The 26,219-nt window shown below is 47.5% G+C and overlaps 1 protein-coding gene across 1 annotated transcript in view; it reads right to left on the bottom strand.

Annotated features, from left to right (window-relative positions):
* Nucleotides 1-26,219, bottom strand: part of anpepb.1 (alanyl (membrane) aminopeptidase b, tandem duplicate 1) — a 103,446-nt gene that overhangs the window by 15,064 nt on the left and 62,163 nt on the right. The window contains exons 12-19 of the mRNA XM_070858662.1: nt 21,607-21,740; nt 16,891-16,946; nt 13,146-13,293; nt 8,764-8,855; nt 4,481-4,591; nt 2,952-3,119; nt 2,003-2,143; nt 1,757-1,838 (exon numbers count right to left, since the gene is read on the bottom strand). Of these exons, the coding sequence (XP_070714763.1) occupies nt 1,757-1,838; nt 2,003-2,143; nt 2,952-3,119; nt 4,481-4,591; nt 8,764-8,855; nt 13,146-13,293; nt 16,891-16,946; nt 21,607-21,740 (932 nt within the window). The remainder of the gene's footprint in view (nt 1-1,756; nt 1,839-2,002; nt 2,144-2,951; nt 3,120-4,480; nt 4,592-8,763; nt 8,856-13,145; nt 13,294-16,890; nt 16,947-21,606; nt 21,741-26,219) is intronic.

Here is a 26,219-nt window from a genome sequence, read left to right as displayed (position 1 = left end):
TCCCAAAATGAGTGCCATGACCATAACTCAAAGGGGAGATGTATCGAAATCGATGACCCTGTATTTGTTCTTAATCACGCTTTGGGACCCAAGTGGCTTGAGGGTACTGTAATTGGTAAAGAGGGGAATAGGGTCATAGTGGTCAGGCTTAACAATGGACAGATATGCCGAAAGCATCTGGACCAAGTAAAAAAAAAGGTTCAGCATGGACACTGAGGGACCTGAGGAAGATCATGTGATGTTGCCCACACCACCGCCTGTGAACGAGCAACAAGAACATTCAGCAGCATGCACAGTTCCTGCGGTCAGCCCGGACAGGCCGGAATCACCACAGGGGACAGACACGCATACCAAGGCTCAACAACCAGAGCCCCAACTGCGGCGTTCCACGAGAGAGCGTTGATCGCCTGAAAGAACCCATAGGACGTTGGGGGAGGAGGTGATGTCACGTATGTAACCTTCATGTAACTGTAACCTTCATGTAACAACACTGCATACTGTATATACGTAAGAAATGCACACCTTGACCACAGCGGGGTGAACTTGTGGGAGACACTCCTCACCTGGTCATCCAGGTATATAAAGGGAGGTCCCACGCAGGGTCATCACTTCTTGGTCCTATGAATAAAGGTTCAGGTCACAGAGTGACCTTATCTGCAGAATGTGCCTCGTGTGAATTTATAGTAATGTGTAAGGAGTACTGCCCGTCCGACAGTGCGGCACTCCCTCAGTATTGCCCCTCCGACAGTGTGGCGCTCCCTCAGTACTGCCCCTCTGACAGTTCGGAGCTCCCTCAGTACTGCCCCTCCGACAGTGCGGCGCTCCCTCAGTACTGCCCCTCCGACAGTGCGGCGCTCCCTCAGGACTGCCCCTCCGACAGTGCGGCGCTCCCTCAGTAGTGCCCCTGACAGTGCGCCGCTCCCTCAGTACTGCCCCTCCGACAGTGCGGCGCTCCCTCAGTAGTGCCCCTCTGACAGTGCAGCGCTCCCTCAGTACTGCCCCTCCGACAGTGCGGCACTCCCTCAGCATTGCCCCTCCGACAATGCGGCGCTCCCTCAGTAGTGCCCCTCCGACAGTGCAGCGCTCCCTCAGTACTACCCCTCCAACAGTGCGGCGCTCCCTCAGTAGTGCCCCTCTGACAGTGCGGCGCTCCCTCAGGACTGCCCCTCCGACAGTGCGGCGCTCCCTCAGTACTGCCTCTCCGACAGTGCGGCGCTCCCTCAGTACTGCCCCTCCGACAGTATTGCACTGGAGTACAAAGTGATCTATTAGCAAACACAAAGACTGGTTGAGTGAAATGATGAGGATTGTTCATGTTATTGAAATGGAAACCTGTTTAATCTATCTGAGTGACAGATGGTTACCTGATGGAGCAAGATGTAAATAAGAGGCGGCAACAAAGGGAATGTCCTGGAAACACAAATAAGTCAAGATCTTTGGAGATGATAATTAATGTTTCATGTGCAACGGGTCGACAATGAAACTATAACTTCTGTTCTTTCCTCAGCTGCTTCCTGAGTTGCATCAGAACTCCAACATCTGCAGTATTTTGCTTTTTACTATTTAAATACAAGACCGATGGTGAGTTTGATCTGCAAGCAGTTATGCTAACTGTCAGCCTGCTCAATGTATGGTTTAGGTAAATAAGAAATATTGTTTGTGAGCGAGCTGGGTGATGCTCATTAGCAGCAACGGTTAAACTATTCCAAGTATCAGTTAACCTAACTCGAACAGAATTCTCAAAGTTATCACCAACCTGTGTCAGCTCAAATTCGGTTGAGAATCGCTGTGTCACTCTCTCTATCAATGACGAGAATGAAAATGAGCCACCACCGTATCTAAACAATAAAATATTTCAAATATTAATCCTTGTAGAACAGAGCGATTGTAATTGAATAAGCCACAAGTGCTGGTAACTTCCCATGTGATATAAATTCTAATTTGTGCACAACATGTAGGATTATAATTAAACTCATGATTATCAGAAAAGTCAGGTACTCACTGCTGAAATATGTACTGCCACCTTGCTCGAACAAAGTCCCAGGCCAGAGACTGACCCACCACGTTACTGGCAATGGAAATAATGGTCTTTGTGGCATCCTGCTTACGAATCTTAGTCGGATCCAAAGTATAGTTGAGATATCTTTAACATATCAAAGAAAACATTAAATAAGTAGAATTCTTGAAAGGATGATACATTCCTGAGTCACTGAAATATAACTGGTTACAGCATCATTTAAATACAATCACTGCAGGGGAGGGTGCAGGGGCGGGGGAGGGGGGTGAGGACACGGGGGAGAGGGGGGAGAGGGGAGGGGAGAGTGCAGGGGGGAAGGGGAGGGGAGGGTGCTGGGGGGAGGGGATGGTGCGGGGGAGAGAAGAGGGTGCGGGGGGAGAGAGGATGGTGCGGGGGAGAGGGGAGGGGATGGTGCGGGGCAGGGGAGAGGGTGTGGGGGGGATGGGAGGTTGCGGGGGGAGGATGGGATGGGGTACTGAGGAGGGTTGGGGGAATGAGGGGGGGTTGGGGGCTGAGAGGGGTTCTGGGGAAGTGAGGTTTTAAACCTCCTGCAACCCCCTGCATGGTTTGTGTTGCTAACAGATGCTTGACATTAATATCACATCGCGGGCGGGAATTACATTTCCCAGATTGAACCCCTGGGCCCGAACCTTCCCCGCCCCGGGAAATATACACTTTGCAACATGATGTAATCGGTCCCCAAATTACCCACCCTCCCCGAGCTCCCACACCCACCACACATCTGTGGCTTCAAGTCCCAAACATGGGTCACCAACCAAACTTCGACGATTAACCTTCTCTCCTCCGCTCAAAGTCGCACAGGGAGGGGGTTATACAGCCGCGGCTCTCGTTCACTCTCACTTGGTTGGTGTTTATGTCCGTGGCGGAGAGGCTCCACCAACACTCGGTTAGCCCGGTCAGTTACTGAGCTCACCGGTTCAGTATCCAAGGCTCGCGGGCACAGGCCAGCGCAGATCGCAATTTATCTCCCTCTGTGGCTATTGTCGCATTCTGGAACTTCTCCCACCCAAAGTCCCACTCCTTCTCCGTCCCTGACGCAATTGCGTTGCAATAAACTGTTGTCTTCAGATTCACTTGGATTCTATTAATGAGAAATAATGTTAGAAAATTAGCACAGAGAATGAAATAAATGGTATTTTTGATAACATCAGATATTACCAAAGCTTTCTTTCTGGAATACAATGGTGCCACATAAAAGGTTACTGCACAAGATAAAAGTTCACGGGGTTGGGGGTAATATATTAGCATGGATAGAGGATTGGCTAACTAACAGGAAACAGAGAGTCGGGATAAATGGGTCATTTTCCAGTTGACAAACAGTGACTAGTGGGGTGCTGCAGGGATCAGTGCTGGGGCCTCAACTATTTACAATCTATATTAATGACATGGATGAAGGGACCAAGTGTAAGGCAGCCAAGTTTGCTGATGATACAAAGATGGGCGGGAAAGCAAATTGTGAGGAGGACACAAAAAATCTGCAATGGGATATAGACGGGTTAAGTGAGTGGGCAAAAAGTTGGCAGATGGAGTATAATGTGGGAAAATGTGAGGTTATCCACTTTGGCAGAAAAATTAGAAAAGCAAATTATAATTTAAATGGAGAAAAATTGCAAAGTGCTGCAGTACAGAGGGATCTAGGGGTCCTTGTGCATGAAACACAAAAAGTTAGTATGCAGGTACAGCAAGTAATCAGGAAGGCAAATGGAATGTTGGCCTTTATTGCAAGGGGGATAGAGTATAAAAGCAGAGAAGTCCTACTACAACTGTACAAGGTATTGGTGAGGCCACACCTGGAGTACTGCGTACAGTTTTGGTCTCTGTATTTAAGGAAGGATATACTTGCATTGGAGACAGTTCAGAGAAGGTTCACTCGGTTGATTCCGGAGATGAGGGGGTTGACTTATGAAGATAACTTGAGTAGGTTGGGCCTATGCTCATTGGAGTTCAGAAGAATGAGAGGTGATCTTATCGAAACATATAAGATAATGAGGGGGTTCGACAAGGTGGATGCAGAGAGGATATTTCCACTCATAGGGGAAACTAAAACTAGGGAGCATAGTCTCAGAATAAGGGGCCGCCCATTTAAAACTGAGATGAGGAGAAATTTCTTCTCTGAGGGTTGTAAATCTGTGGAATTCTCTGCCCCAGAGAGCTATGGAGGCTGGGTCATCGAATATATTTAAGGTGGAGATAGACGGATTTTTGAGCGATAAGGGAATAAAGGGTTATGGGGAGCGGGCAGGGAAGTGGAGCTGAGTCCATGATCAGATCAGTCATGATCTTATTGAATGGCAGAGCAGGCTCAAGGGGCCAAATGGCCGACTCCTGCTCCTATTTCTTATGTTTTTATGTAATGTTATGTAAATCTCTACATTGCCATCAACTCTGATTATATTTGATCAAACTCCACTTTGATATTCCCCTTTCATGCAAAAGACTTACGGATTGACAGTGGGATTATCCATCCATTGCCTGTATAATGCTTGTGCCCTGTTCTGACAGTCCTGGAGACCATATCCACAGGCCACACTCATCGCATTGATCGCATTGTACCTGCAAAACAGACGCAATAATAAGCAACTCAGTCTGATCTGGGATTGACTTACAAACAAAAATACCTAAACAAACCTTGACAGTACAACTTTGACAGTATTGATAGATGCAATTCAAAAGGATTCCAAGATGGTGATCATTATTAATGACGAAGGCATGTCCCTCCGCAAACCTTCCAAACACAAGAGGCTTCTGCACAAAAGTCCATGGGTTGCAATTTCTCCCACATTCCACACTCCTTGCGCAGAATTTACGACAAGAGCGAGGAGGACTGTTGATGGATGGCCAGCCTCTGCTGCATCTCCTACAGTGCAACACTGACTACATTTCACCAAGCACTTCATTGGCTGTAAAGCGCTGTGGGACACCCTGAGATGCTAAAAGGCCCTGTTTTAATACAAGTCTTTCTTTTCTATTATTTAGTTTGCCTGTGTCTGTTCAAGATTAATCTTCACTGGATTTAGTTGAAGACACAAAGAACAGCATTTTCCTGAGCCCACTCTCAGTCTCACCGCCACCCAACACCATTGTGGCCCAAAAATCTGATCCTGCCCAAAAACATGTGTGCAGGGGGTGGGAAAACCTCTGCAAAGGGTGGGGCAGCACCAATGTTTTAGGCCTGTCTATCTTAGAGGTAGAAACGGAGCAGGACACAGTGAGAGGAGAATGGGGAAGGTGCAATAGCATCTGGGCTGCCGGCAGTGGACAAGAGCCCAAGGCCCAGTGAGGCCGATGTTGGTCTAGATAAAGACAAGAAGGGCAAAGAAAGCCAGGCAGACCCAGAACAGGAGAAGCCGGCAGTCTGGAGTGAGGAGGAGCAGACAGTCTGGGCCGCAGCTGGAGAACTGCTAATGTTGTACCTTTGTTTAAAAAGGGAGAAAGGGAGAAAGGCCGAGTAATTACAGCCTAACCTCGGTGGTGGGAAAATTATTGGAAAAAATCCTGAGGGACAGGATAAATCTTCATTTGGAAAGACATGGATTAATCAAGGACAGTCAGCATGGATTTGTCAAGGGAAGATCGTATTTGACAAACTTGATTGAATTTTTTGTGGAGGTAACCAGGAGGGTCAATGAGGGTAGTGCGTATGATGTAGTGTATATGAATTTTAGCAAAGCTTTTGATAAGGTCCCACATGGCAGACTGGTCATGAAAGTAAAAGTCCATGGGATCCAGGGCAAAGTGGCAAGTTGGATCCAAAATTGGTTTAGAGGCAGGAAGCAAAGGGTAATGATTGATGGGTGTTTTTGTGACTGGAAGGCTGTATCCAGTGGAGTTCCGCAGGGCTCAGTACTGCAGGAGGATATCAATCTACTGGTCAAGTGGGCAGAGCAGTGGCAAATGGAATTTAATTTGGAGAAGTGTGAGATAATGTACTTTGTGAGGGCCAATAATGAAAGGGTATACACATTATACGGTAGACCACTTAAAAGTGTAGATGAACAAAGTGACCTTGGAGTGCTTGTCCACAGATCCCTGAAAGTAGCAGGCCAGGTGGATAAGGTGGTTAAGAAGGCATACGGAATGCTTGCCTTTATTGGCCGAGGCATAAGAATATAAGAGCACGGAGGTTATGCTTAAATTGTATAATACTTTGGTTAGGTCACAGTTGGAGTACTGCGTGCAGTCCTGGTCGTCGTATTATAGGAAGGATGTGATTGCACTAGAGAGGGTGCAGAGGAGATTTACTAGGATGCTGCCTGGAATGGAGAATCTTAGTTATGAGGACAGATTGGATAGACTGGGTTTGTTCTCATTGGAACAGAGGAGGTTGAGAGGAGACCTCTTTGAGGTGTACAAAATTTTGAGGGGCCGGGACATAGTGGATAGTAAGGGTCTATTTCCATTGGTGGAGGGGTCAATTACGAGGGGGCATAGTTTTAAGGTGGTTGGTGGAAGGTTCAGAGGGAATTTGAGGGGGGGCTTCTTCACGCAGAGGGTTGTGGGGATCTGGAACTCGCTGCCTGGAAGTGTGGTGGATGTAGTGACCCTCACCACATTTAAAAGGTGCTTGGATGGGCACTTGAAGTGCCGTAACCTGCAGGGTTACGGACCTAGAGCTGGTAAGTGGGATTAGGCTGGATAACCTCTTGTTGGCTGGCACAGATACGATACGCAGGTACTGCAGGGAATCGAATACAGCCAGGATGATCTCCTGACTAGTTTCAATCGCCTGGATGGGTTGGAGAGGAATTTTCCCAGATTTTTTTCTCCAATTGGCCTAGGTTTTTATCTTTTTTTGCCTCTCCCAGGGGATTACATGGCTCTGGTTGGGGTGGAGTGTAGAATGTTGCAGTGCAAGGGGTGTCGTAGTTGTATGGGGCGGACTGGTTAGCCAGATGCTCTTTACCTGTCCGCCATTGTTCATAGGTTTATATGTAACCTTCAGGGCTGCTGACCGAGGGCCATGTGGCTCTTTGCCGGTCAGCGTGGACACGATGGGCTGAAATGGCCTCCTTCTGCGCTGTAAATTTCTATGTTTCTATGAAGGAGCGACTGTCTTTGCACAGCCTGAGGTAAATATGGGAACATGAATTCTAGTCACTCCAGCCATGGCCACACGGCAGAAATGAAGAGATGAATGAAACAGATAATATGCACCAGATACCTCACCAATCTCCTCCTCCATACGGCATATCCCTCTCCCACCACCTTCCCGTTCCTTATCCCACTTCCTGAGACCAAGGATGACTCGAGGGAAGAGCGAAGTGTTTGCTGAGAGAACAGCGGTTATACAATGTCTACAGGCACCTGGGTGAATGAATCCCGAGCCTTTCTGTCGGAAAAGGTCTCCCGGAGTCAGCAGGAACAAAGCATCATGGGTAGGGCTTGGGAAACCACCAGGTCCCTGAATGGGAAGGAGGAGGAAAGTCCCTCCTGGGCAGGGGACTGAGGGAGGTGGGGGGGGGGGGGAGGGGGAGTGATGGGGGGAGGTGGGGAGTGATGGGGGAGGTGGGGGGTGATGGGGGAGGTGGGAAAGGTGGAGGATGATGGGGGGAGGTGGGGGAGGGGGGGAGTGATGGGGGGGTGGGGAGTTGGGGGCTGATGGGGGAGGTGGGGGGGGAGGGTGATGGGTGGAGGGGGGGAGAGGGGGAGTGATGGGAGAGGTGGAGGTTGATGGGGGGGAGGTGGGGGAGGGGGGGAGTGATGGGGGAGGTGGAGGATGATGGGGGGAGGTGGGGAGGGGGCGAGGGGGGAGAGGGGGAGTGATGGGGGAGGTGGAGGATGATGGGGGGAGGTGGGGAGGGGGGGAGTGATGGGGAGGTGGGGGGAGTGATGGGGGAGGTGGGTGGTAGGTGATGGGTGGAGGTGGGGAGGGGGCGAGGGGGGAGAGGGGGAGTGATGGGGAGGTGGAGGATGATGGGGGGGAGGTGGGGGAGGGGGGAGTGATGGGGGAGGTGGAGGATGATGGGGGGAGGTGGGGGAGGGGGGGTGATGGGTGGAGGTGGGGAGGGGGCGAGGGGGGGAGAGGGGGAGTGATGGGGGAGGTGGAGGATAATTGGGGGAGGTGGGGGGGTGATGGGGGGAGGTGGGGGAGTGATGGGGGAGGTGGGGAGGTGGGGGGGTGATGGGGGAGGTGGGGGGGGTGATGGGGGGAGGTGGGGAGGGGGGGAGTGATGGGGGAAGTGGGGGGGGTGATGGGGGGAGGTGGGGGAGGGGGGGAGTGATGGGGGAGGTGGAGGATGATGGGGGGAGGTGGGGGAGTGATGGGGGAGGTGGGGAGGTGGGGGGGTGATGGGGGAGGTGGGGGGGGTGATGGGGGGAGGTGGGGAGGGGGGGAGTGATGGGGGAAGTGGGGGGGGTGATGGGGGAGGTGGGGAGGGGGAGAGGGGGAGTGATGGGGAGATGGAGGATAATGGGGGAGGTGGGGGTTGGGGGGGTGATGGGGAGGTGGGGGGTGATGGGGAGGTGGGGGGGTGATGGGGGAGGGGGGAGTGATGGGGGAGGTGGAGGATGATGGGGGGAGGTGAGGGAGGGGGGGAGTGATGGGGGAGGTGGGGAGGTGGGGGGGTGATGGGGGAGGTGGGGGTGTAGGGGGATGGGTGGAGGTGGGGAGGGGGCCGGTGGTAGATGTTGGGAGGAGGTCGAGTTATGTCAACTCCAGGTTGACAATGTATTCCGGGGGGGGAGGAGTCTCGGCCATTTGGTAATTATTGTAAAGGGATACTCACTGCTCCATGTGACCAGGAGGAGGATTTGTCCAGTTATCAGTCAGACGTTTAAAGTGATTATACAGTGGGGTCACCTGTTGTCTCATGTAATTCTATAAGTAACACAATAACAAAGTATTAATCACAAAATATACACAAATATATTGTCCCACAGGCCTTATAAATGGCAGCTACCTCCCCAGAAACATCAAATTAAATATATGAAGAAGCCTGTGGCCTCGGTCAGCGAGGCAGCAGCAGGCTTGGAAAGGCACTTGCAGACAGTTCAGAGCCAGCTCAAGCATTTGATGAAGAGTCCCAGTTACTCGGCTAATGCTTTCCTCATTTGATTATTTTGATGAGATAGAGAACAATATTTCCCACTCGCTATTTCAGCAGCATTGCCCGTTTATTTACTTATGCTCAGGAAGGCTGGAATTTATGAGCGAGTCGATCTGCCCCGAGAAGGTGGCGATGTGCCTTGTGTTTGAGCAGTCTGTGGTGATCGTGTGCCCACAGAGGCGGAGGTAGAGAACGTCAGAATAATGATCCACTGACCATCAAGAAACAGCAATATTCCTGTCAGGAAGAAGTGACTTGGAAGCGAACCTTCTGCCCCTGTCCTCGGTGACAGAGTTTGGGAGCTGGTCAGAGTAAGTTGGTGAGTTGCTGCAGTGCATCTTGTAGATACACACTGCAGCCATGGGATGATATCGGGCGATGGATGATATGGCCATCATAGTTGGACCTCAATAAGCAGTGAACAGGCGAGTTGTCAGCACGGTCTATAAGGGTGGGAGTGTGGTGAGTCCAACACTGAGCCACCTGCCACAGCACCGGAACAGGCCTAGGCTGCACCGAGGGGCATCAACCGGGCAACTTCTTTCAGCATTGGAGAAATGTAAGGAACACGCCCAGAACAAGGATTGGAGTTAAGGACGTTTTAAGGCTTCAACCTCCCAAAGTACTGAAGGTAAAGGAGTACTGTAGCTAATGATTCCTTTATTGGAGGTGGTCTCTCTACCTGAACCCTGGGTGGTTTGAGGAAGTAATGTTGGCCATTTACTGATTGACTAATACATTGTATTGGGCTCTTTGTCATTTGACCCCAGTTCCATATTTTAATTGCCTCCCCATCTTCTGTCTCTGGCAGCTGTGTTGGGCCATTTAAATTGGAAGATTGTGTTGGGAGGGTCTCCATGTAAGATTATCATGGATTAGATCGTTTTTAGAATACTTATTTTATTATCTTATAATTAGTAGTATCTTATTATCAGTAATGGATTTATAATCACGTGTAAGATTTAAATGTAGATGTCTGTAATCGTCAAGTCTATGCAATGGTAACCTGTGTTATATTAGACCTGTAATCCTTTGCCTATAATGAAAGTCTGTGAGTAAACCTTGACCGAGACAGCCTGGTTGTAGTTACACGCCTGGCAGTCAGCTGAAGCATGGGCCTGTCACAGGACCAACAAGGGCGCAGTCTCTCTCCAATATGGAGACATGTTCTTTTGATTTGCCATAACTGCCCCAGATACCAGTCTTGATGATGAAAAACAGATGATGTCAGATGATAAGACCAGAACTTGAGTAGAGGTGCTGTGTATGAGACATCTTCATGGTTGGATTTTGGGGGAATTGGGTGTAAGCCAGTGATGGATTCAGGAGGAATTCCATAGGTTTTGAATAACAGTAAGGGTATAAGAAGGGGACACAAAGTGTGGAAGATCTCAGAGTCACCCGAGAGACAGACAAGAGACACAGGGTGCAGCCGACTCTACACAGACCTTATGATGCAATACAGTTCTCAATTATACTCTGGTAAAGTGCTGCTCGAATACTGTAATGTATCAAGTCTTGCTTGTGCTGAATAAAGTTAAATCTGTGTCACACACATGGGTCAACCTCCAATCATTTGGAATCAGGATCACTCAGGGATCCTTACAAATTGGTGAGTGAGCCAGGAGGTTGGTGATAACGGATTCGTTTATAAACTATTTGGTACATGATCCTAGCACTGGTGTGGTTAGTGCGACCTAGCCAGTTAAGGAAAGGAACCTTTGGGAATGTAGGGCACTGTGACCTAGCAGCAGTAATAGCAATAAGTCAGTAGAAATGGCAGACTTAATGGAAGTTGAGCATGCCACGGATAAAGAGTTCAGAAAATGATGTGTAACTGATTTACTATCGCTTGTGACGAGTCTGGAAGGAGAGTCATATCAGAAGGCGATAGAGTGGGTCCAGAGCCAAGTGTCTCTGGGGAAGGTCAGAGGGAAGCACTTGTTCAGCTATGCAGCTCATTCCTGTGCACCGCGCGGTGAAATAAGAGATCGTAAACATTCGGAATCACAGAGAAGGGGAACATTTGGAACCGCAGAAAATAATAGAGGTAACACAGCAATCTGTAAACTCAGCCAATGATCGGAACGATCAGAGAACCAAAACAAGCTTCTGTGCCGAGAAAAAGGAAACACAAGAATTGCTGAGTGAATGAAACTTAAAGGGGGCTGGAATTTCAGTCGGTGTTAAAGTGCGGAAGCTTTTCTGACTATGGATGTTTAAGAAGTTACAGCATTTCTTATGTGATGAAAACAGGAAATGCTGGAAATCTCAGCGGGTCAGGCAGCATCTGTGGAGAGAAACAGAGTTAACGTTTCGGGTCTGTGATCCTGCGTCAGAGTTCTCTCTCCACAGACACTGCCTGACCCGCTGAGATTTCCAGCATTTCCTGTTTTCATTTCAGATTCCAGCTTCCGCAGTAATTTTCTTTTGTACAGCATTTCTTTTGTCTGAAAGTCTGTCTTTAAAAAAAGTATCTGTTATATTTGTTTTAGCTCCACACACTGTTCTGTGTACAGAGCTAAAAGTCATTTAGCCCTTTGTAGTCTTGTCTTGGATGTATTAAGCATTTTTAATGTCTTTCCTACAGATATGTGCTGCTTTAAATGAGTTAATTGTTTTTCTATGTTTCTGTGTTTTTCTATGTATGTATACACATGTGTATTAAATGTGAGATACTTGAGTCATGTTTTTGAACTGATTTAAAATGTGTGAATATTCCTTGTGCTCATGCCCTGAGGATATCACGTAAACATTTGTCCCTTTGAGTTCATAACCCATTACAGGTAAGTCAGCAGGTTTGCATCCTGCTCCATTAACAAGCAAGGTGAAAATCAGCCACCTTGTTTCCAATACTTGGCCGAACTCTGCCTTAATGGCGAAGGGAGTTAATCTCACATCAGCTCATGCCTCCCGGTTTGGATCAAGGCTGTAATGATTCTGCTGGAACCCGGACTGAGCATCGGTAAGCAGGTTATTGATGATTAGTGTTGCTAAATGGTTCTATTGATTAATCCCTCAATTGCTTTCCTGATGATTGAGAGGAGGCAGTAAAAAGCTAGGTTCAATTTATCCTGGTAAATCTTTCACAATGTCAAGTGGATGCCAGTGTTGTAGCTGTCCTGGAACAGCTTGGCTGTGGAGTGGCTAGTTCTGGTGCACAGCTGGGATGGATTGGAGTCCAGTGTCCAGTGGACACAGACACTGCTTAATATCACGTGGAGTGAAGCGAACTGGTTGGGCACTGTCACTGGTGGAGATCCTGGGTGGTGGCCCACGTGGATAATCAATTTGGCAATTTTGGATGAAGATATTTCAGATTTGCCCCTTCAGCTTACACACTGGGCTCCACCATGGGTGAGGATGGGAATGTTCATGGAGCCTCCTCCTGTCAGTTGCCTGATTGGCCATCGCCAGTCTCAACTGGTGATGTGGTTGAGCTACAGAGCTTGGAGAGGTCTGAGCCCAGCAATCCCCGGAAAATACAATCCTGGCCGAGTCTGATGCATAGTTTATGCAGTTCTATCTTTTATTATGGCTTTCACTATCGTTTATTAGTGTTTTGATTTGCTACAAACAAGGTTTATCTGGTGCGACTAGATTGTATTGTGTGGTCTTTCTTTAATCTTGTTTTTACTTGTAGTTTTGCATTTTGTAGTTCAGCCTGAACAGCAGTCACTTTATACACTGCTGAAGTACAGAGTGGATTTAAAGGGGCAGGCACCAAACCTAAACTAGACAAAAATAATTCATTTTTATCACACGCAGTAAATTTCATTTTTTAAATTTGGAAATATATTTGATTGTTTATTTTCTAATGGACATTGGAGGAATACTTGGAACAGAAAATACTCTCTCGAGACAACTCCTCCCCTTTAATATATCACATTTAAGTTTTTCTGCAATTTATTCCATTGCAGTGATGATAAATCCATTTTATGTAACAATAACGAGTCAAAAGTAGCATTTGTTTGACTAGCTAAAGATCACAACCATAAAAGCTCAGAAAGCTCCAACAGAATTCAAAACAGCTAGAAATGAACATTTCAAAAATTCCTTACCTTCATGTGTCCAAAAACCTCACTTCGGTCAAACATGATCTTAATGTAAGCCAAGTTATCCAGGGCAGCCTGCCAGGGAATATATTCTAACTCCTTGACCAGATATATTGTGGTATCAAGTGCTGTTATGGTGGCACGATACTTGGCCCTGTCACGGACAAAGAACATCAGTCCATTGGACAAAGTGCCTTCCAAAAACAATCATTTGTTGTTAACTGTAATTCTCCTTTTCACCGTATCACTGCTGCAGTAATTATATACAACTTGATCTTCAGTGCAGTAACTTGTAAAATAAGACAGTATATATTCAAAATGAAAGCACACCCTCAGATACCACACAAGAGACTTCTCTATAAGATCAGAGCCTCTGGTATTAGTGGAAATATATTGAGCTGGATACAGAACTGGCTGGCAGGACGCAGGCAAAGAGCAGTTATAGATGGACTTGGATCTGTTTGGAGACCGGTCCCCAGTAGTGTCCCACAGGGATCAGTGCTGGGACCGTTGCTTTTTACTATTTTTATTAATGATCTGGATTCAGGGATTGGCGGCACAATTTGCAGATTTGCCGATGATACCACGATCTGTGCGAGTGCGAGAACTGTAGAAGAGGCTCGTCTGATTCAGGCAGATCTGAATGTGTTGGGAGTTTGGGCTCAAGACTGGAAAACAATGTATAACTTAAATAAGTGCAGTGTTATGCATGTGGGCAGGGCAAATGCTCAACGTTCATACACCCCCCAGGGAAAGGCATTAAAGATGGTGGAGATAGAAAGAGATTTGGGTATTCTAGTGCATACATCCTTAAAGGTACACGAGCAATGCGGTGCAGCGATAGCGAGAGCAAATCGGGTGTTGGGGTGTATCCATAGGACAATTGAGTATAAGACGAGGCATCCTGTTTTGTCCTTGTACAAGACCTTAGTCAGGCCACACTTGGAATCCTGTGTCCAGTTTTGGTCTCCTCACACGGTGGGTGATATTGAGGCTCTGGAAAGGATGCAGGAGAGGACCACTAGATTAATTCCAAGTCTAAAGCATCTTAGTTATCAAGATAGGCTAAGGGAGTTGGGACTCTACACCTTAAAGCAGCGTGGACTTAGCGGGGATCTGATTGAGGTTTATAAGATAATGAAGGGAATATCACTGTTCTAGTTGACTGTTTATTTCAATTAAACGGGTTAGACAGGACCAAGGGGTCACAAATTTAAGTTGTATCGGGCTAGATCGAGGTTAGACATCAGGAGGTGGGTCTTTCCCCAGAGAACAGTAGCCCTCTGGAACAAGCTGCCGTTTCATGTGGTCGATGCAGACTCACTGAACTCCTTCAAGCGAGAGCTGGGTTTGTTTCTGGCTGCGGCGCGATTAACCCTTACAGACGGTCGGTACTGCAGGGAACTTAATGGCCAGAGGGATCTCCTGGATTAGTTTTGATCGCCTAGATGGGTCGGAGAGGAATTTCCCAGATTTTTTCCCCCAAACTGGCCTGGGTTGTTTATCTGATTTTTGCCTCTCCCGGGAGATCGCAGGGTTAGGGTTAGGGTTAGGAGAGTACATGTTGTGACACACAAGGTATCGCGATTGTGTGGGACGGGCTGGATGAACCAGGTGGTCTTTACCTGTCCGTCACTGTGTGTATACAGTGGCTAGCTGACCTTTCACTGGGACAGTGTGGGGAAGGGCTGTTAGAACTATTCCTGTTAATCATTTTACAAAAGAACAACTTGCATTTCTATAGCACCTTGAATATATAACAACATCCAAAGCTGTTTCACAGAATCAGGAGGAAAACAGACATGAAGTCAAAGAAGAAAAGATTTGATGGGGCAATCAAAAGCTCGGACTGCCTTAAAGGTCGAGAGAGGCGGGGCGAGAGGTTTAGGGATTTGGGGAGAGAATTCCAGAGTGGGATCTAGGTGAATAAAGCCACAGTGGTCAATGGTGGGGTGAAGGGAATTGTGGATACATGGGAATCGGGAGTCAGGAACGAAGAGTTTGTGGAGTGAGAAGATGGTTGTGGGGATAAAGAAGGATAAAAAAATCAAGAGAAGAAAGGCAGTGAGGGTTTAGAAAAGTCAAGAATATTACATTTGAGCTGTTGGAGGACCAGGTCAGTAACCCTGGGCAGGACTTGGTGTGACAGTGGATCCAGCAGCAGAGTGTTGAATGAGAAGGACGGCAGTGGCTGGAAGACGGGAAAGTTGAGCAGTGGATTGGCAGAGAGGAGATCATGAACCATGTAGGAAGCTCCAGCAGCAGATGGACTATGTTGTCAGCAGCAAATGTTAGGGAGAGCTTTTCCTGTTTTGTGCTCATGGTGATTATTTCACTAAAATGCTTACCAGGAGATCATGATTAGCCTTAAAGTTTCCTGGGAAAGTTGCGTTCCCCAGGATCTTCAAAACTTTCCGCATTCATCCAAATACTTTCACTTCCTCTCATGTCTCACTAACCACGGATACGGACATCATTTCATTTTCACTTTAAATAAAGGCTGCACATTATCTCGGTGCATTATCTTCTATCAACAGACTGCAATTTTAACATTTATCAATATTTCAAATAGTTGCGACTTTATTTTTAGGGCCATTTCCAATGAAGGTCATTTTACAAAAAGATTGATTTTCGTGCAGTGTTTGTACAAAATGTTAAACCTGTCTCTGAATGACTCCGTGCAGAAGACACACATGGTCAGTTTATTCTTCATTCTAAGAGGACCTTGTTCAAGGGCTGTCAGTGGCAAAAGATTTCATTGCCATTGTGAAAGATGACTCCCCAATAACAATAACAAACAAAGTTATTTAGCACTATTACAGTGAAATACTCTCTTATCATCGAGCAACTTGGGAAAGACTTCCACTGTTGGCTAAAGCCAGTTGTGAATTCCTGTTACTGAAATATCCATTCTGCAGTGAGTTCCAGGATTTTGACCCAACGATTATGAAGGAACAGCAAGATATTTCCAAGTCAGGATGGTGTGTGACATGGAGGGGAACGTGGAGGTGATGGTGTTCCCATGTGCCTGCTGCCCTTGTCCTTCTAGGTGGTAGAGGTCGCAGGTTTGGAAGGTGTTGCTGAAGAAGCCGTGGTGAGTTGCTACAGTGCATCTTGTAGATGGTACACACTGCAGCCACGGTGCGCCGGTGGTGGAGGGAGTGAATGTTGAAGGTGGTGGATGGGGTGCCAATCAAGCGGCTGCTTTGTCCTGGATGGAGTCGAGCTTCTTGAGTGTTGTTGGAGCTGCACTCATCAGGCAAGTGGAGAGTATTCCATCACACTCCTGACTTGTGCCTTGTAGATGATGGAAAGGCTTTGGGGAGTCAGGAGGTGAGACACTCACCGCAGAATACCCAGTCTCTGACCCGCTCTTGTTGCCACAGTATTTATGTGGCTGGTTCAGTGAAATTTCTGGTCAATGGTGACCCCCAGGATGTTGATGGTGGGGGATTCGGTGATGGTAATGCCATTGAATGTCAAGGGGCAGTGGTTAGACTCTCGCTTGTTGGAGATGGTCTTTGCCTGGCACTTGTGTGGCACGAATGTTACTTGTCACTTATCAGCCCAAGTCTGAATGTCATTAGGTCTTGCTGCATATGGGCATGGACTGCTTTCCAATAGAAAACATTTTAAATGTTTACAAAAGCAGCAATATTGTTTACTGGTTTCACATTATTTAATGTTTTATCTTTCACTGTATGATCACTTTTGCTGTTTTTAGATGCCCCATAAGTTTTAAACAACTTACCTTGCGAGATTGAACGAGTCAGCAATTATCTGGGCTCGGTTAATGACTGGTAAAACCTATAAAAGAAAGATTTCAAATATGGTTCACACAATGACCCTTTAAAAACAGAATTAAATCTCTCGAGCAGGTGTGTGTTAAATTACTATCTCAGCCCTTCTATTCTTCCGTGGGATTTAACAAAAGCTTATAACAGCGATCACAATGGTTTCCGAGTCCTTGCCCAGGGCTAGCTTGTAAGGCAGTGCTGAGAGAAGGGAACTTGGAAAATCTACTTTTCCACTTTGCCTCCATCACATCTGTAAATGCACAATGATAAAAGATGAGAAATGCTGTTTTCTAAATGATAATTCAGCAACTGGAATTTTCCGACTGAAGGCGCCCTCTTTTAGTTTTGATCTTGTAAATTTAATATTTAAAATATTATGGATACGAAATTCAGGCACGCCAGAAAGCTGGCGCACCTCCGCTGGGAGCAATGAGGCCACCGTCCGATCGATTTTCAGGACTTAGAAGGTTTTTTAAAGTTGGACCGGAAGTCAGTCTACATGGGGGTGGAATTACGGCGGTAAGTCCTGCTGAGGGGCAGAAGTTGGAGCGGGATCGAGACTCTGACGTTGTCACTCAGCGGCGGAGCGGTGGAAACGTCACAGCGCGTGTGCGTCGCCACGCTCTCTCCCCTTCGGCCACTGAGCCGCCAGGGAGGGTTTTGGCCGGGGGGTGCCTGGCTGCCGGTTAGCGGCCCGGCCGAACCCGAGGGAACAATAGACCGGCCGACTGGCTGGCAAAAAGAATAAGATGGCGGCCACGGCATTCAGCCCTCGCCTTTAATGGCCGCCGCACCGTCAGGCCTGAGCGAGAGTAGACAAGGTGCACTGACAGAAAAAGCTGTCGGGGGGGCACCGTCCAGCAGCTCGTGGATTTTTTTCAGCAAATTTGGGGCGGATTGATACGAAGGTGCAGGATCGCGGCGGTTGGCAGCAGCGGGGCCGGAAGCAGGGACAGGCTGAAAAATCCACGATGTGACTCTGGGTCAGAGCCACTCGATTCGGCCACAAAACAGCGCTGACGGGCCTTATAGGGACCCTGAATTTTGGCCCCAAATCTACGTAAGGTATGGAACCAGAGTTGATTAAAGTGGACTGGGAAAATAGATTAAAAGGTCAGGCGGTAGATAAGCAGTGGCAGATATTTAAGGAGATATTTCATAACTCTCAACGAAGATGTATTCCAGTGAGAAAAAAAGACACTACGAGAAGAATGAACCTTCTGTGGTTGAGGATGGTATCAAATTCAAAGAAAAGGCAGACAATGTTGCGAAAGGTTAGTGGTAGGCCAGAAGATTGGGAACATTTTAGAAAGAGGCAAAGGATGACTAAAAAATAATGAAGTGAGAAAATAGATTATGAGCAAAAAATTTAAAAACAGACAGTACGAGCTTCTACAAGTGTATAAAGAGAGTGGCTAAAGTAAATGTTGGTCCCATCGAGGATGAATTAATAATGGGTAAGAGGGAAAGGGCACAGACTTTTTGTATCTGTCTTCACGGCAGAAGACACTAAAAGCATCCCAATAATAATAGATAATCAGGGGGCAAAAAGGGAGGGAGGGAATTAAAACAATCACTATCACTAGAGAAAATAGACTCGGCAAACTGACGGGACAAAAGGCTGACAAGTCCTCTCCACCTGACAGCCTGCGGCTCTTAATAGAAGTGGCTACAGAGATTGGTTGTAGTCTTCCAAAATTCCCGCGATTCTGGAAAGGTCCTAGACGTTGGAAAAGTGCAAATGTAATGCCCCTATTCAAGAAAGGAGGGAGACAGAGAGCAGGAAACTACAGGCCAGTTAGCCGAACATGTCACTGGGAAATGCTGGAACATTATTAAACAGCTAGTAGCAGGACATTTAGAAATTTAGAGTTCTTTGAGGCCCGACTGCAGGGGGTGGGGGTGGGGGGGCTGCGGGGAGAGGGGGGTGGGGGGTCTGATCCCCGACTGGAGGGGGGGAGGAGTGGGCGGGGAGAGGGGGGGGGGCAGTGGGGTCTGATCCCCAACTGGGGGGGGGGGGGGGGGAGGGGAGAGGGGGGAGGGTCTGATCCTCGACTGGGGGGTGGAGGGGTGGGGAGAGGGGGGTGGTGGGGTCTGATCCCCGACTGGGGGAGTGGAGGGGGAGGGTCAGGGAGAGGGGGGGGTCTGATCCCCGACTGGGGGGAGGGGGAGGGGCGGGGAGAGGGGGTTGGTGGGGTCTGATCCCCGACTGGTGGGAGGGGCGGGGAGAGGGGGTTGGTGGGGTCTAATCCCCGACTGGGGGGAGGGGGGGGAAGCTGTACGCCTGCGTAGCTTAAAGGAAACGTTGGTTAAAGGGGGCGGGGGGAGGGGTAGATGGGGTTTGAGAATGTTAAATGTTTAGGTGTCACCAGAACCCGACACCCTGATTTCTGAGGATAGCAGTCATGTTTCTGTGAGCGAGGGGTGAATCTGTGGAGCAGGCTCCTGAGGGAGACGGTGGGAGCAGTCAGTATTGATTCATTCAAATGCAAATTGGAGAGATTTATTTCAGAAAATAGTATTTTGTGCTCCAGTATGTGAGTAATGCGAGCCATGATGTGGGGGAAGTGGAGCGAGCTCGGGAGGAACAGGGGACTTTGGACTGTGTGGTCCCCAGAGCTCACCCCACTGGGGATTTCCTCACCTCATGTCTGGGGCTGTTATAGACTCACTGATAGAAATCGATCACTGTGATTGGTCAACAACCCTATTATCGTTGGGTCATGGGGCCACCAGGGTGAGAGAAGGCGAAATAGATGGATCTCGGTCTTTGTTTGTCCAGCGATGCCTAAACCAGCTCATTCATTTAAACTAAACTATTAATCAATGTGCTTTTTGGAAGATTAGAGATTACAATAGCAAAAGGTTTCATTGTTATGGCCTCCAGGTCATGATATCAAAGATCTTGGGCAGTAAAGCTAAACGCCATAAAGGATGTGGGTCAAGTTAGGGGAGAGACCGGTGACGGTGAGGTCATGGTATCCCAGCATCCTTTGCTTCAGCATTTTAGCCCGAGAGCAAATGTGAAGGTGTAGAGAATGATACACACCCAGGCCAAGAGATGGCCCATAGTGCAATGAGGGACTGTTGCTAAGATACCACAGTAAGAGATAGAACAAGGCAGTCAGGATATTGCAAGGGCATGTGGCCTATGTATTACACAAAGCTTGTAGAACAGAGATAAAGGCTGCAAGATTAGAAGTGGGGAAAACCCCTCAATACGTGGCCTCAGCCAATGTGCAGCCCTAGGTAGCCGAATAGTATAAGGATGGGACCTTTTTCCTCTTAAAGTTCAGAGCACTCTCGGGATAATTGGAAGTCCATCCACAAAAGATTACAAATCTGGTCAATTGAACGAGACTTTATGAAGGTAAACAGGTTGTATTAATGGCCGGTCATTTAACGTAATACTGTAGGACAGTTATATAAAAAGTAGTACTATTATTAGTCAATATATATTACAGACCAATTCTGACGCAGGGTCACAGACCTGAAACGTTAACGCTGTTTCTCTCTCCACAGATGCTGCCTGACCCGCTGAGTATTTACAGCATTTGCTGTTTTTATTTCAGATTTCCAGCATTCGCGGTATTTTGTATATTAAAGCTTGTTGTTGGGCCTGAATCAGCGCAGGTTATTGTCACTGGACTAACAACCCTTTGTTGCGACTGTAACCACGGGAAATCCGCTAACAAATGGTATATAGTGAAGACTCAAGATTTATCACACTCTGCTAATGTTGACCATGGCATTAACCCAGGTACAGTAATGCAATTGAATTTAAACTACCTGACCAGCAGAAATCAGACAGGTAGGCAGTTAAAAATGAGCGGTTTCCTCACCCGCTTGTAACTTGACTCTTTCCTGATGTTCCTGATTTTAACCGGAAAGTTATGCAGGTGGATGAGATCCTCCCACCCACTCCCCCCCAACCCCTGCATGGCCCCGCCCCCAAACCCTGCATGGCCCTGCCCCCAACCCCTGCGTGGCCCCGCCCCCAACCCTTGCGTGCCCCCCAATCCCTGCATGGCCCCGCCCCAACCCCTGCTTGGCCCCGCCCCATCCCCTGCGTGGCTCCGCCCCAACTCCTGCATGGCCCCGCCCCCCCAACCTCTGCATGGCCCCGCCCCCAACCTCTGCATGGCCCCAACCCCTGCATGGCCCCACCCCCAACCCCTGCATGGTCCCGCCCCCAACCCCTGCATGGCCCCGCCCGCCAACCTCTGCATGGCCCCGCCCCCTGCATGGCCCCACCCCCAACCCCTGCATGGTCCCGCCCCCAACCCCTGCATGGTCCCGCCCCCAACCCCTGCATGGTCCCGCCCCCAACCCCTGCATGGTCCCGCCCCCCAACCCCTGCATGGCCCCGCTTCCCCTTCCCCAACCGACCTGCCCTCCCGCCCGCAATGGTCTCCTGCTGCCTGATAGGTGGGAACTAACTGGAGCAGGTTCATGCGGAATGTGTCTCAAAGTTCAAATCGTTCATTGATGTCTCAGAGAAAACAATGGCGAGGACTGTGGTACATGCTGGTTAAACATTCCTACAGTAACATTAATAGCTTCATAACCAAGGGAGATACTCGTTTCTCCCATTTGAAGTTTGGTTTTGAAGGCATCGACTATTCTGTCAGCTCTTTAATAACAAACCGAAGGATGAAGCTTGTACTCACCGTGTGTTCGGTTTTCAATTGCTGTAGGAGATTCTTCCAGTTCCTGTCATCATAATTCACTCGGTAATATCCTACAACATTGATGTTGGCCAGGAACCAGTCATCGCCATGATATGTTACGTTTTTGACAGTATCTATAGTGGGATTTAAAACCAAGCCACAATGACAAGCACAGAATACATCATTGAGGCAATCTGATTGTAGCTGTTCTAATGAAGGGAGGGGAGGGGGAGGGGGAGGGGAGGGGGAGGGGAGGGGAGGGGGAAGGGAGTGGAGGGGAGGGGGATGGGAGAGGGAGGGGAAGGGGAGGGGAAGGGGAGGGGGAAGGGAGGGGGAGGGGAGGGGAGAGGGAAGGGAGGGGGAAGGGAGGGGGAGGATTCAGGAAACAGTAAATTTAAAGCAGCAAGAGTGTTTATTTTTACCCAAAACTCTGCTCCAGAGCCTTGACATTTGAGTGGGTCAGGAAGGGACAGAGAGAGTAACAAAGGTCATAGGGCATCACAGACTAAGGTGACATCAGGGAGAAATAGAAAAAGGTCAAACCTAAAGGCACTGTGTCTGAATGCTCAAAGCATTCGCAACAAAATCGATGAATTAATAGCGCCGGTAGAAATGAATATGTTTGATCTAATCGCCATTGTGGAGACGTGGTTGCAAAGTGACCAAGGTTGGGAACTAAATATTCCAGGATAATTAACTTTAGAAGATAAGAACATAAGAAATAGGAGCAGGAGTCGGCCATTCGGCCCCTCGAGCCTGCTCCACCATTCAATAAGATCATGGCTGATCTGATCATGGACTCAGCTCCACTTCCATGCCCACTCCCCATTACCCTTTATTCCTTTATCGCTCAAAAATCTATCTCCACCTTAAATATATTCAAAGACCCAGCCTCCACAGCTCTCTGGGGCAGAGAATTCCACAGATTTACAATCCTCTGAGAAGAAACTCCTCCTCATCTCAGTTTTAAATGGGCGGCCCCTTATTCTGAGACTATGCCCCCTAGTTTTAGTTTCCCCTATGAGTGGAAATATCCTCTCTGCATCCACCTTGTCAAGCCCCTTCATTATCTTATATATTTCGATAAGATCACCTCTCATTCTTCTGAACTCCAATGTGTATAGGCCCAACCTACTCAACCTATCTTCATAAGTCAACCCCCTCATCTCTGGAATCAACCTAGTGAACCTTCTCTGAACAGCCTCCAATGCAAGTATATTTTTCCTTAAATACGGAGACCAAAACTTTACACTTGGTCTCTTCATCCAAGTCATTAATATATATTGTAAATAGTTGAGGACCCAGCAACGATCCCCATGCAGCACCCCACTAGTTACTGATTGCCAACCGGAAATTGACCGATTTATCCCGACTCTCTGTTTTCTGTTAATTAGCCAATCCTCTATCCATTCTAATATATTACCCCCAACCCTGTGAACGTTTATCTTGTGCAGTAACTTTTTATGTGGCATCTTATCGAATGCCTTCTGGAAATCCAAATACACCACATCCACTGGTTCCCCTTATCGACCCTGCTCGTTACATCCTCAAAGAACTCCAGGAAATTTGTCAAACATGATTTCCCTTTCATAAATCCATGATTGGCGAAATGGAAAAAGAGGAGGGGTAGCCCTGATAATAAAGGATAGGATAAAGACAGTAGAGAGAAAGGAAGTTCAGAAAATCAAGAAGTGGAATCTGTTTGGGTGGAGCTAAAAAACAGCAAGGGGCAGAAAACATTGGTGGGAATTGTTAATAGGCCCCCAAACAGTCGTGGTAATGTAGGGCAGAGTATAAATCAGGAAATTAGAGGTACATATAACAAGGGTAATCATGGGGGATTTTAATCTTCATAGAGACTGGGCAAACCAAATTTGTAGTAATATTATAAAGGATGAATTCATGGAATGTTGGAATGTATACAAGATAGTTTTCTAGATCAGTATGTTGAGGAACCAACTGGGGAACAAGTTATTTTACATCTAGTATTGTGCAATTAGAAAAGTTTAATTAATAGCCTTGTAGTAAAGGGTCCTTTAGGGAAGAGTGACCACAGTATGATAGAATTTTATATTGACTTTGAAAGTGATTTAGTTAAATACGAAACTAGGTTCTTAACCAAAGCAAACTAGGTAGGTATGAGGTCCGAGGACGGAGATTGGGTGACCACTTTGCGGAGTACCTCCGTTCAGTCCGCAAGTGTAACCCTGAGTTTCCGGTCGCCTGTCACTTTAATTCTCCACTCCACTCCCACTCTGACCTCTCCGCCCTCGGTCTCCACAAGCTCGAGGAACAGCACCTCATCTTTCGTTTAGGCACTTTACAGTCTTCTGGACTCAACATCGAGTTCAACAATTTCAGACCATAACCGCTGCCAATCTTTGCACCCCCCCCACACCACCCACCCCCCGCACGGCCCCCGCCCACCTCAGAGCCTGTTTCTTTCTCCTTTTTTTCTCCTTGTCTCTAATGGCAGCTGGTCATTATCCCACCATTCACGCCCTACCTGGACTAATGTTTTTCTAACTCCTGGCATTAGCATTTGAATTTGGCCCATCAGCCCTTTTGTCTCTCTAATCTCTCCTGTCTTCCACCCTATCACAGACCTTCCCTTTTGTTCTTTCTTCCCCTCCCCCTTTCAGTGCTTCTGAAGAATCCGTTCTTTCCGAACACTCTCCAGTTCTGACGAAGGGTCACAGACCCGAAATGTTAACTCTGTTTCTCTCTCCACAGACACTGCCTGACCCGCTGAGATTTCCAGCATTTTCTGTTTTTATTCCAGATTCCAGCATCCGCAGTATTTGGCTTTTGTATTGTTCTAGCAACCTGTCCCAAATGCATTCCATGAACTCATCCTCCAGACTACCTTTACCAATTTGATTTGTCCAGTCTGTATGAAGATTCAAGTCCCCCACGATTATCACATTACCTTTGTTACAAGCTCCTACTATTTCTTGATTAATATTCTGTCCAACGGTATAGCTACTGTTAGGGGTCTATATACTGCCCCCAACAGTGTTCTCTGCCCCTTGTTATTCCTTATCTCCACCCACACTGATTCTGATTCTACTTCCTGATCTTACAAGCCAAGATCCTTTCTCTCTACTGTTCTTATGTCCCTTTATTATCAGGGCTAACCCCCCCGCCCCCCCGCCCCCCCGCCCCCCCACCCCACGGCCACCCGCCAACCCCCCTTTACCATTCTGCCTGTCTTTTCAAACTGTCAAGTACCCTGGAACATTTAGTTCCCAACCTTGGTCACCTTGCAATCATGTCTCTGTAATGGCGATTAGATCAAACCCATTTATCTCTATTTGTGCCACTGGTTCATCTATCTTGTTACGAATGCTTCGTGCATTCAGATAAAGAGCCTTTAATTTAATGTTTTACCATTATTCTCTGCTTTGACCTTATTCTCTGCTGCACTGCTCCCGTTAAACTCTCTGTCCCTTCCTGTCACGCTCTGCTTGTTTTTACCCAAATCGCTGCGCTGCTCGATTGCATTGACCTTTCTCTTTAGAAATCTAAACTTTCTCTCACCTGACCCCTCCCCCCGATTTTTTATTGTCCTTGTACACGAATCACTGAAAGTCATTTAATTCAACTAATTAGTAGGGGAGGGAGTTCAGGTGAGCGAAAATTTAAATAGTCAAAGAGCAAGAAGGCGGCAATAGAGCAGGGTAGCACCGGGGGGAATGTAAACCAGAGCGTGACAGGAAGGGACAGAATGGATAAACATAAAGGTGAATCAGAAAGTGGGGTCAAAGCAGGGATAAATGGTAAAAAAAACTAATTTAAAAACTCCTTATCTGAATGCACGCAGCACTCGTAACAAAATAGATGAGTTGACGGCACAAATAGATACAAATGGATATGCTCTGATGGCCATTACAGAGATGTGATTGCAAGGTGACCAAGGCTGGGAATTGAATAGTCAGGGGTATTTGACAATTCGGAAGGACAGACAGAAAGGAAAAGGAGGTGGGGTAGCTCTGTTAATAAAGGATGAGACCAGTGCAGTAGTGAGAAATGATATTGGCTCAGAAGATCAAAATGCTGAGTCAGTTTGATGGAGATAAGGAATAATAAGGGAAAAAGTTACTGGTGGATGTAGTCTATAGGCCCCCTAACAGTAGCTACACTGTTGGACGGAGTATAAATCAAGAAATAATGGAGGCTTGTAAAAAAGGAACAGCAATAATCATGGGTGATTTTAACCTTCATATTCATTGGACAAAGCAAATTGGCCAGGGTAGCCTTGAGGAAGAATTCATAGAGTGTATCCGGGATAGATTCCTTGAACAGTACGTTGCAGAACCAACCAGGCAGCGGGCTATCTTAGATCTGGTACTGTGTAATGAGACAGGATTAATTATCAATCTCCTGGTAAAGGATCCTCTAAGAATGAGTGACCAAATTCAGTTGGAAGGTGAGACAGTTGGATCTCAAACTAACGTCATAAGCTGAAATGACTTGGATGAAGGGACTGAGTGTAACGTAGCCAAGTTTGCTGACGATACAAAGATGGGAGGAAAAGCAATGTGTGAGGAGGACACAAGAAACCTGAAAAAGGACATAGACAGGCTAAATGAGTTTGCAAGAATTTGGCAGAT

This window comes from Pristiophorus japonicus, chromosome 17 (assembly GCF_044704955.1).
Source record: "Pristiophorus japonicus isolate sPriJap1 chromosome 17, sPriJap1.hap1, whole genome shotgun sequence".
NCBI classification, from domain to species: Eukaryota; Metazoa; Chordata; class Chondrichthyes; family Pristiophoridae; genus Pristiophorus; species Pristiophorus japonicus.
The sequence above is the reverse complement of the archived record's forward strand: the minus strand, read 5'-3'. Positions and strand labels throughout refer to the sequence as shown.